The 12,652-nt window shown below is 39.2% G+C and overlaps 1 protein-coding gene across 11 annotated transcripts in view; it reads right to left on the reverse strand.

Annotated features, from left to right (window-relative positions):
• BDNF (brain-derived neurotrophic factor) overlaps positions 1 to 12,652 on the reverse strand; it is a 78,551-nt gene that overhangs the window by 20,823 nt on the left and 45,076 nt on the right. The window contains exon 1 of one of the 11 annotated variants that reach the window (XM_011964716.1): positions 3,484 to 3,610. The exons of the other annotated variants lie outside the window; for them this stretch is intronic. Coding sequence (XP_011820106.1) covers positions 3,484 to 3,610 — 127 coding nt within the window. Of the gene's footprint in view, positions 1 to 3,483; positions 3,611 to 12,652 lie in introns of those variants that run through there. 11 annotated transcript variants of the gene reach the window in all.

The following is a 12,652-nucleotide window of genomic DNA, read 5'->3' on the forward strand; positions in this document are numbered from 1 at the left end:
AAATGCAAATCAAAACCACAATGAGATACCATCTCATGCCAGTTAGAATGGTGATCATTAAAAAGTCAGGAAACAACAGCTGCTGGAGAGGATGTGGAGAAATAGGAACACTTTTACACTGTTGGGGGGACTGTAAACTAGTTCAACCATTCTGGAAGACAGTGTGGCGATTCCTCAAGGATCTAGAAGTAGAAATACCATTTGACCCAGCCATCCCATTACTGGGTATATACCCAAAGGATCATAAATCATGCTACTATAAAGACACATGCACATGTATGTTTATTGTGGCATTATTCACAATAGCAAAGACTTGGAACCAACCCCAATGTCCATCAATGACAGACTGGATTAAGAAAATATGGCACATATACACCATGGAATACTATGCAGCCATAAAAAAGGATGAGTTCATGTCCTTTGTAGGGACATGGACGCATCTGGAAACCATCATTTTCAGCAAACTATCACAAGAACAGAAAACCAAACACTGCATGTTCTCACTCATAGGTGGGAACTGAACAATAAGAACACTTGGACACAGGGAGGGGAACATCAGACACTGGGGCCTGTTGTAGGGTGGAGGTGGGGGGAGGGATAGCATTAGGAGATATCTCTAATGTAAATGACAAGTTAATGGATGCAGCACACCAACAAGGCACATGTATACATATGTAACAAACCTGCAAATTGTACACATGTACCCTAGAACTTAAAGTATAATAATAATAAAAAAGAACCTGGAGAAATTATCAAGTAAGCATCATATTTAATGAATTTAACTATGGTGGAATTGTGGGAAAAATTTTCCTGTACAGGGATGATGACTCAGGAAATGATGCAGACAGAGATAGAAAAACAAATGTCATTGTAACAGGTATTTAAATTGTATTTAAATATACAGACTTTTGAATTTATAGAAAATTTTCAAGTATGAAATTGTTATGCAACCTAAAAGTCTCAAAGTTCAAATAATTTTTTGAGTGTTACATTTATAAATTGTGTATTAATACAATTCAAATTTATTCCTAAAAATATTTTAACTAAAGGAGAAACTCACGGGGCCTGATATTAGAGTTTTAGGAAATGTACATATGGGATAAACTTACATAGGCTGAAATTAAGTGAAACCTTGCTTCTCAATGTTGAGATGGATTAGCCATTTTAACATAAAGTAGAAGCTTCTAAGAAATGCAGAATCTCAACTTCCCCACCCTCATTCCACCTACCCCACCCACTCAATCAGATCCTGCATTTCAATAAGATTTATTTAGTGCAATAACTTTTTTACTTATCAAAGTTGAGAAGCACTAGACTAAATGATGAAGAGAAAAGAGGCTGCTTAGGATAGGGAAATAAAAGGTTAAAGTTAACTTAAGTATTATGATACTTTCTTGGCGTGTCATACAGTTAGTTACCTGTCATCTTTCCTCATCAGTTCAACTTGTTTTATGGGGATGTTTATGTGGGAAAATATCTTTGCTTTTGTAATTTATGTGGGAAAATATCTTTGCTTTTGTAATTTTACTTAAGTAAAATCTGGGCTCCTTTTATTTCAACTAGCTTTTCCACTATTGTTGTTATGATAAGTACAGGCTACTTATAAACATGATTAGTTCAATGAGAACTTTTAGAGTATTGCTGACCTAAATCTGGACATCTACACAATCATTAATTCTTACCAAAATGCTACAAGGCAATATAAGCATAATTCGCCTCCCTGATCCCTGAACATAGCCTAATATCATTCACTCAATCAGAATCATACTGGAAATGATATAACCAACTATAGCAGGTAGTAGATGTCCAGTCACACTACTATTGCTTTTAGCCAGATGTCTCTGGTCCTTGTGAGTTCCTTTAGTCCTATATGGTGAAATAGCAACAGAGAGAACCAACTCACTCACTCAAGGCAGATTTCTTATTTCTAGATTTGTCCTGAAACCAACAGATCCAGCTCTCTCTTTAAACACCATGAAATTTAAACAAACGAAACTCACAAAATAAAACAGCAGCAGCAGCAGCAGCAACAACAATGAAATCTTAAAATAGTAAATATAAGTTTCAAGCATCGAAACCCCCTCTCCAACCAAAATCTCTCTTCTTCAATAAAGTTCCCAGGAGGAACCCAATTTCTAGATTGGTATCCAATATTTGGGATCATTTGATTCAAGACTGAAGTACTTAAAATGGCTTTTAAAGAAGGAAAAAAAGTTAGATTTCCAGAGAAAAGTGTAACATTTTTTAAGTTGAACATTATGAGGGATTTGATGGGGGCAGCTTTGCAAGTAGAACTGGAGACTGGTCCACCGTTTAGCCTTTTTACAAAAGACTGCAAAGGTTGTTTGTTTCCAAACACCAAGAAGTTACCAAGTTCACCAGTCCAAATGCAAATGACTCACACTAGGAACCCTAATAGTGCTGCTATTTGCAAAGGGGTGGGGCTGAGATGACGCAGGACCCTATTTTCCCAGGTGGCATCTTAAGTATGGTTGATTCTACCTTCAGTCCCACATTGAAAAGTACAGTGTAAACACAGCTAAGGGACCGCCTCCTTCAAATTACACACAAGGCACACCTACTTATAGGAGATGTTGTGAAAGCCAGGTGGGGCTTTGTCTTTCAAGTCCCTGCATCCAAGAATAAGCATGCTCTGTACCAAAAAAAAAAAGAAAAAAGAAAAAAAAGCAAGGGTGATGCAACTACATTCATTGTCCCTAAAGGGAGAACATGCACTAACTCTCAGATCCAAGGATAAAGGGAATCCCCCTTTAAGAAAAGATGTTGGCATTATGTGGGGATTGGGAGCATGCCAGAACAACCACACTTTTTTACAAAAGAGAGAAAGAGAAAAAAAGTTAAGACCCATCTGTCTTATTTCAGTCTCTTTCTTCAGAACTGACAACTTTAATCAACAGGTTGCTTTCAGAGTATTGCTGGACATCTTGACTTTCTGCCATGAAATGCTATGGGAATTCTGACAGTTGAGAGCCAACACCCCACTAGACACCAGTGCCGCATAACCACGCTTTTAATAGACCCCAGAGCTGTGGTGACGGCATGCCCTTCCCAGTTTTTCCACAGATGGTGCTCCTGAAATTTTCCATAGTCAGTGTATTCTTGTGGTTAATTAGTTATCTGAGCAATTTCCATTGTAGAAAGAGTATCTCTACATAATTAAACCCATCTTAGGACCAAACTGCTGGGCTTCAATGTCATTAATTCAGAAAGGCTAAAATGAAAATGAGATGAATAATTCTCACCTGCTGAAGGGACCGCACTAGATTAAATCCTATCCTCTGAAATACATAGAACATTAAATTTAGAAAAACGAGAGGTGAAAACAGGTGGTGGAAGAAACTGGAAAGGTAAGTTGCCTCTAGAGACCAAAAAATAACACTCTTTTTCAAACTATTATCAAGAAATCTTGGGGGAAAGATAAAATTAGCAAGAGAAGGCTAATAGCTCTCTGTTACTCACCTTTTATGAAACCATTTTCAGGGATCAGTTTGTTAAATTCCACTGAAACGCGGAGGTACACAGCACAGCCCTTCTTCTGGGATGCACAGTCATGCCATACAGAAGGGTGTGGGTAGAGACACCAAAACATGTGTGGACCTGCAACCCTTTCTGTAGAAACTCAGCATTCTGAGTAGTAAGAAGGATTAACCTTGTACGCACAGGGAGAATACTGGTGGCTCCACACATCCAGTTGTCTTTCAGGTTATTTTTGCATCCCACTCTATAATTTCTTTTAATTACTTACTGTAAAGCACAGGAAAGTGCTCATTACTTGTAGCTTAATGCAGGAGGAAATATAATTGAATATGTTCTTCTAGCCACTGCTCTACCCCAGCTCCCAGCTCTTCTGAAGTGTCACTGTTCATCTCAACAGCATGAGTAAGGCAGTTTCCAGGCCCTGTGCATAATGAGCCATGTGGACCCTATTCAAGAAACTGGCTGTACTCCAGAATCACTATAAAATATAAGGAAAATATTAACATCTTAGATGACAAAAGATCCATATGGCTGGCCAGAAAATATCCGCATCATTTAAGCCATTAGAATGCACCTATATGGAAACATTCAATTTGGCGGTACTGTGAACAACAGGACTGTGAAAACATCTGTTTGTCTCCACCCATTTTCACTAAACAGTGGTTCCTATAGAAGACATGCAAACTCAAATACCAACATATTTCATCTGAGCATGGGACAGGGACTCCATTTTTACATAGTTGCTATAATAAATACAATATTTGCTGGTGATAAGATTTTGGAAGATGCTCGGGGCAACTGGAAAAATAAGTAAAATGTTTTTGTATTAACCTTGATTAAAAAAATAGCTAACATTTATTAATGGTGAGGTAGATAATTTGATTATCCACCACTTATAGCTGAGGAAACTGAGGCCCAGAGAGTTTCGGTGGATTCCCTAAGATCACATACCCATCATGTGGTGGAGAGGGAATATGAACCAGTGCTGGCTTGCTATGCCTCTTTCCATATGGGGTCAGACATGGATGTGGTGTCTTATTTGTGAGGGAGGTCTACTTGGCAGAGATATCCTTCAGACCCTGTATGCCAGTTTTTTATTTATTTAAACAAAGCCCCATATGAGCATTTCTGATAAGCAGTTTGTTTACACACTAATTCCACAGAGGTTAAATATAATCCTAATGTTTCTTTGTTGCTACTCTGTTCCCAGTATTGAATTATTACCACAAGGTACCAACCATACACGCATACTTAATAGGGCATCGTGTCAAAACTATGCATGAGGGTCATTTGTTTGAGATGTCAGAACATTTTCCCCTGAGAAGATCTCATTGGGCATTGAAACAGAACCACATGCTTTTCAGACCAGCAACCGCGACTACCAAATACTCTTCTGTCAACTCTACTTGAGTAAGAATGCTTTCAATTAAGACCTAAGTGTCAACATGCCTTTAAAAAAATTGTGGTGACATAAAATCTTTCTTTTTAGTGCCCAACAGAATCCCTTCAAAGCCTGGTGGTCTAACACCCTATGCTACATGACTTGTGATCCACCCATTTGTCGTGTTCTTTGGGAATGTGCCTGAGGGGCTGAGATGTGACTTGAAAAGAATGGTAGAACAAGATAATCTCAAATTTATTATCAAGAAATAGTTCAGACAACTACTTCAGACGACAGAGACAGCAGAACAGATGGTCCGGTGTGGATAGAGCATCAGACACTCACAGACTGTGCCAACAAGAGCCATCGAGTCAAAACAGCCAAAGGAAGGAGGATCATGGATTGGGTTCTCTCACACCAAACTGATGCCCAGAGGCCCTTGGCATGAATAACAAAGGCAACCAGTCCCACAAGCCATACTGAGTTAATACAAAACCTATACCTGGGCTGACATCCCAAATATGTGTGGCAAGTTAGATGATGCTGGCACAAAAGACAGAACACCTTTGCTTCTAGCCATTGTCAGCTCTTGGTAGACACCAGACTTTTAGAGGAGCAGCTGCAAGGAGCCTGAGAACAAAACTGGAAATGCCTGTTATGAAAGCCTTCACAGGTATTATTAACAAAAGAAAATGTGTATTTGTAAATGATGTGTCAGTTAGATTTTGGCAGTCCATTCTTATGCCCAGGAATGACCTCTTGTATAGGCTGGATACAGTCATCAGTGCAACTGTCCAGGTGCAACTATTCTATAAAGGGGAAGAGGAGTGACTTTCCCCTGTAAAGTAGCCCTATCAAAATTCTGTAAGAAAAGATTGTCCATTTAAATTGAATAACCACTGTGCCCGGCTCCATTTACCACACTTTTCTATGCAGTGGAACTGAGGGGGATTTTTTTTTTCTGTCCTCAGAGAAAAATAAGACTGAGAATCAAACTTTCTAATGAGAATGGTAAGGAGTTATGTGAGGATGACCTGAAATATAGGCTTCTCAAAATGCGGAGATGTTATCTAGGCCGTAAATCATGGTGTTTTAATATGATCCCCTATTTGCCTAATGCAGGAAACCACTTGGCAACCTTAAGGAAGAAGTCTAGCAATACTGCATCATAGTTCAATGTTTATATTGTACTTGGGCAGTTTAAATTTATCTTATAAAGTACTAATTAATTGCAAATGTTGGGTAAGTGTAAAATCATTCCTCAAAAAAGCATCCCTTGAGTATGAAAGTTCCAAGCTTCGCAAGACATCCCTGTGATTTGGGATACATCTCTTGAACTCAGTCCTGAAAATAATGTTTTGTTTTGTTTTGTTTTTCCTGAGATGGAGTCTCGCTCTGTTGCCCAGGCTGGAGTGCAGTGACCCGATCTTGGCTCACTGCCAGCTCTGCCTCCCAGGTTCACGCCATTCTCCTGCCTCAGCCTCCTGAGTAGCTGAGACTACAGGTGCCCACCACCATGCCCAGCTAATTTTTTGTATTTTTAGTAGAGATGGGGTTTCACCGTGTTAGCCAGGATGGTCTCGATCTCTTGACCTTGTGATCCACCCGCCTTGGCCTCCCAAAGTGCTGGGATTACAGGCGTGAGCCACTGCGCCCGGCCGAAAATAATGTTTATAGCTGAGAAAAGAGCATTGAAAGCCTCATACACAGTGTGTTGTGGTGAGACAATTTTCTTTTTGGTTCTAAAAAACACTGTTGTGCTCTTTAGATCCAGCATGGCTAGTTATGTGAATAATGAACGCATATTCAATTTTCTGCTACAGGAAATTCTGCAAGTGGCAACATGGGTCCATTCTGTGTGTGTCACTAGAGCTGGTGCAAGCCCATGACCATGGTGAGGCACTGTTTCCACTGGAACTAATCTGATACCTGCACCAGCTCTTGGAACTGTGCAGTGTTCCCACTGCAAACTACCGATGAGGTAAATAACTTCTCACCTCCTATTTCTCATCTCATCTCACACACTCTGTTTGATGAGGCTATGGAGAAACACATATTTTCATACACTAATGGTGGGAGTACAAACAATTCAAGCCTTTTGCAGGACAATTAGGCAATATCTATCAAAATTATACATGATTTTTCCTGCTAGCCCAGCAATTCTACTTCTGGGAATAAACTGACAGATATAGTTGCATATATACAAAATGATGGAAAGCTCTCTGGAATATATTAGTAAGTGATAAAACAAGGTGTAAAATAGTGTATATATGGCTACTACTTTTTGTTTTAAAAATGGGGGAAAATGGCAGAACTTGCGGTGAGCCGAGATCGTGCCACTGCACTCCAGCCTGGGCAACAGAGCGAGACTCTGTCCCCAAAAAAATAAAAGTGTGTGTGTGGGGGGCGGGAATAATGGTACATATTCATTTTTACCTGTATCTATATAAAACACACTATCAAGGATTCACAAGAAACTAATACAAATGATCATCTTATAGATGGTATGTATTGGGGGATACTGGGGTGAGCAACATATAAGTGGGGCAAGACTTTTCAGTGTAAACTTCCTTGAAATTTTATTTTGATTTTTGAATAATGTAAATTAACTGTCAAATAATTAAATTAAAAGTAACCAATTTTTTAACCAAACATTTAATCTAGTGGCTTTACTTTTGACACAAGACAATCTCCACCGAACCACCAAATCTCCACCAATCACCAAAAACAGAGATTTACACCAGTTCGTTTGCTAGTTTTTCCTGGTAGTGACTACAATTAAGAAGTCCTGTGGGTGCCATCTCAGTTTGGGAGATATTTCCCTAGAAGAAATTGATTCAAGGTGGGACAATTGGGTATAGAGAATAGTCCCTGGGACCGGGGGCTGAAGTCCTGAGTTCTGGTGCTGCCTAACTCCCGCTTTCTATTAAGCTGACCCTGTGAAACAGCTGATACATGACCATTTTTTACCAACAAATTAGACAAATTCATGGGTGAACAAATTTAAAAACCCTGTTGCCTCACCACTATGATATGATGAGGACACATATATTCACCCACCCTGCCTAACTCACAGCATCACACCAGGGATTGTCAACATATGGGAAAGAGCTTTGTACACTGTAAAGTTCAACCCCACAAACAGCAGCTGTGAAACACAACACAACCCTGAGGGGGTGGCCATGGCCAAACACAGGAGGGGAAAAGAACCCAGCCACAAAAGCATCTGAGATACTGAGATATTGCAGAGGAATGAAATCTTCCAAAAGATGGAATCTAAACATAAACAGACATCAAGAGCAGGACTTGCAGTGGAAGATGTGGTTAAATGACTCCACATGTGGTCATCTGCCATTGAATACACTGCAAATTCTGTAAAGCTTACTAAGGGAAATTAGGGAGATGAAACTGGGAGCTTACTGTAAAGATACTGATATGAACACAAATGTGAGATCAGTGTTGAAAGATGGACCCAAAAGGATGGCTCTTAGTCCTTGTAACATATAGTTGTTGGAGACATGTGTCTGTCATACACAGATAGGCTTCCAACTCACCTCTGAAATCAGATGCAAACTTCAAATACTTTTGAAAAGGCTCCCTAGAGGACCTTTTACCCCAAATGTAGAGATTAAATGAAAAACCACTCTTTAAAGAGGGTAAAAAAACACACACACACACACACACTCAAAAAACTTCTCCTTTCCACATGTATAGTCATCTGGAAAACAGATCTCCCATTAAACAGATGGTCAAAGCTGTACCACAACATTAAAGTAAGCACAAAAATTCAAGAGTTCCTTTCCTCACCCTCCTAAAATGAAACATCCCAGTAGGCTAGAAATAACCTCATGAGGAAGTTCATTGAAGGTACTCCCACTTGGCAATGCTATACAGACACTCCCACTGGCAATGCTAGTTAAGAAACTAGTTACTTGGAACTCAGAAAAAATAAGAACTATTTTGATTAGGCAAGGCCCCTGTGAAAGGTGCCTAGTTCCAGCTGGGTCTCAGTAGTCTGATGGTGTCATGCACTCCTGGACCTTCTCTTAATGAAACAAGGGGTCTTGACTTCGGGCCCCATGCTGAGAAACTCTGAAGCCACTTTGGGCCAAATATAATGTCCTCTCACTTCTAGCTTCATAGCAGACCATGCTTCCGTATAGAAATTTCTCTAGGAAGCTTACTATCCTATGTTATCTCAAGCCGGGGCCTTCTCTTACACAATAGCCTTAAACTGCCTCTAAGTAAGAATTAAAGATATGTTATATTTTTGTGAATTATTCATTTATACATTCAGCAAAGGTTATTAAAAAGGATGTACTATTAGGAAGGAAGTTTGGATGTACTTTGCTTTAGGAAAATCATTTTCAAGGTTGCTTCATGCAAAGTGGGAATAATTAACTTGGTATCTCAGTGGATTTGCTAAGTGATTACCCCACGTTTAAATTGTCACTGATTTTCAAGTATGATAAGAAAACCAGAGACCCAAAGAGGTGGACAATTCCCACCTGTCAATAGCCCTCAAGAGAAGTGCTTCAGTATTACCCCAAATGGCCAACTTTGCATGGTTAATCATTTAGTTAGAGGTTCACAAGATCAAAAACAATTCTTTAAAAACTATTTATGTGAACACAGGGACAATGAGCTGACACCTTCAAGGTGCATGTCAGGGGCAGAAATACAAGTTCCTGTTTCACCAGCAGAGCTCCGGTCGCTCAGTTGAAGCTGAAAGTCAGAACCAGCTGTTTCTGTCATTCCCTCATATGAAAAGAACTCAGCTGTAGACCTTCTTTACTCCATGAGAAAAAAAAATTAAAAACCCACAAATAATTTTTAGGTTTCATTTTTGCCTCTGCTTCCTCCAGAGCTACAAAGGTCACACAAATTTCTGTGATGAGGTTATTTAGGAGAGCCTTTCTTTTGGATGTCAACTTGTCAAACTTGTAGTTTAGATGAGTGTGATGTAGTCTTCTCCTAAAATTTACTTTTGCACTATTTGTTCATATAATAGACATTCTCCGAGGACAGGCACTGAGGACATCAACATAAATAAAACTGAATTTCTGCCCTTGGGGACTGCAGTGTTAAAGGTGGGTTAGATCCCAAAACCAACAATACAGTGCAATGTGGTACATGCTGTAACTAACATGCACAAAGCACATTCCCAAAAAAAGAGAATGAAAAGAGGGAGGAAAGTGGCAGAGGAGAAGAGCCTTTGGCCCAAGTTTTTGTTCAATAAAAATCATATTTTGTAGATCAGAAGATTATATGATCTGCTAACCCCTTAGCATGTATAGCTCATGAAGCAAGACAAAGTTCCCATGAAGAGTTCGACATCAGCGAGCCTCTGGGGCAAGTAAGCTGGAAATCATAACCCATTTATGGATACCTACCTAGAACTGATTTCCTATTCAGAGTGCCTTCCTAGCTGATAAGAACAATACTGAAATCTTTCTTTTCCGTGAGGGAAAAACATGTTGAATCATTTAGCAAGTACCTACAGAGCCACCTACTATTTATGTGCCCAGCAGTCTACTGTGTGCTATCAGGAGTAAGAAAATGTAGAAATATTCTTGCTTTCAAAGGGTTTACAATCTAATTGTAGAGATAATACTAAAATACATGAGAGGAAAAAAGGCAAACTTAGCTTCTCTGGGATAAGGACTATATCTCATGCAACTTTTAAAAAATTACCATTTATTCAACTTCCTACCACCATTACATACTTGTGGTAATCAACTATCTTCCTTCTCCCCTTGGGATTTTGAATTGGGAACAGAATAGAAACAAGCTGCCAAATAAGAATCAAAATACAGGGTCAGCCTCAATTTCAGTGCAAGTGGTCCATTGCTTTGGTTCACAGCCTCTACAGTCCAGAAAATGAAAGATTAAGGATTTCATCAATCAGATTAACCTCTCCTCTTTTCATGGAAAGAACAAGTAATGGGGATAAGAGAAGGGCCTAGACTATTCCCCGGGAAGTGTTACTTATTAGGAAGCAAGTTCCCTTGTGGAAACACAAGGATGAGGGAAAGGGATTTCCCTCAACATTGTTGTACCTACGCACAGAGAATTCAAGTAACTTGCCAGACATCACAGAGCTAGTAAGTGGTGAGCCTTAAATCAAACTTAATCATCAGGTCAAGGAACACAGGTACAGGCAGGGGCTGCCTCATGAAGTTTCTATTTAGGAAATGTGTCTTTCAAGTCAACAGACTGTCCTGAGTAGGACAGTCTAGAACATTTTTCTAGACAAAAACATCATATCCACAACTTCCAGCCTAGAATCTGATACAGCAAAGACACACAATAATGATTTGTTATAGAATTGCGTATACAATTAATTACCAAATTGTGAGTTACAGACCACCTAGGAACTCAGATGGGGCAGGTTTATTATTATGGGCAAGAGTCTTTCTAGAAACAGAATTCCAGCTGGGTCTTGAAGAATGAGCAGAATTAAGATGAATAAAGAGCAGAAAAAGTCATGAATAAACAAATGAGACTCAGAATTACAACAGAACAGTTTTAGTCTTGTAAACTTTGCTATAAAGTGAAGCATATTTAGGTATGAAGCATGCTGATTAAACTTTTTATTGTTTTAGTACAAGTCTAAAAAAAAGTATCTTTTTGGGGGAGCTGGAAAGTACTACTAATAAAAACAGTGGCTGAAATTCATTAACCATTTACTATGCCAAGCACTGCTCTAAGCACTTCACAGGCACTAACACATTTAATCCCTACCAATACCCTGTTGAGAGGTTGAGATACAGAGAATTTAAATTACTTGCCCAAGGTCACAGACCTAGTAAGTGTTAGGCCTGGAGTCAAACTCAATCCTCCTCTGGCTCAGGAATATTGTTCCAGACCTTTGCTCTTACCTGGAAGTTTCTAATTAGAAAATTTCTTTCAAGTCATCTTCAGCAGTTCTCCCATCTCAAAGTGTCTAAATTTCTGATTATTACAAGACTGCAAATCCCTTCTAGCCATGCTCTAATGCAAGTACTTGGATAGTGAAATAAACAATAAGTCTCTCTAAATCACAGAATATTCAGTTTATTTGATTTTAGTTCAGCAATTCTTAAATTTTCCTATACATCCAAACCACCTGTAGAAGTTTCTAAACCTGACATAGGCCCAGGGACCCAATACCAAACTTACAAATCTTGGAGACTAAGATCTTATATGTATATATATTTTAAAGATTCAAGGGTAATTCTGATGGTTAGTGTGTTTGAGAATCACTGCTGTATGCTGTGTTCTATTTTATTAGTATTTCTATTATTATTATTATTATTATACTTTTAAGTCCTGGGATACATGTGCAGAATGTGCAGGTTTGTTACATAGGTACACATGTGCAGAATGTGCAGGTTTGTTACATAGGTACACATGTGCAGAATGTGCAGGTTTGTTACATAGGTATACACGTGCCGTGGTGGTTTGCTGCACTCATCAACTTGTCATCTACATTAGGTATTTCTCCTAATGCTATCCCTCCCTCCCCTACCCTCCTACCCCCTGACAGGCCCCACTCAGTGTGTGATGTTCCCCTCCCTGTGTCCATGTCTTCTCATTGTTCAACTCCCACTTAAGAGTGAGAACATGTGGTGTTTGGTTTTCTGTTCCTGAGTTAGTTTGCCAAGAATGATGGTTTCCAGCTTCATCCATGTCCCTGCAAAGGACATGAACTCATTCTTTTTTATGGCTGCATAGTATTCCATGGTGTATATGTGCCACATTTTCTTTATCCAGTCTATCATTGATGGGCAT

This window comes from Mandrillus leucophaeus, unplaced genomic scaffold (genome assembly GCF_000951045.1).
Source record: "Mandrillus leucophaeus isolate KB7577 unplaced genomic scaffold, Mleu.le_1.0 Scaffold700, whole genome shotgun sequence".
Classification (NCBI taxonomy): Eukaryota; Metazoa; Chordata; class Mammalia; order Primates; family Cercopithecidae; genus Mandrillus; species Mandrillus leucophaeus.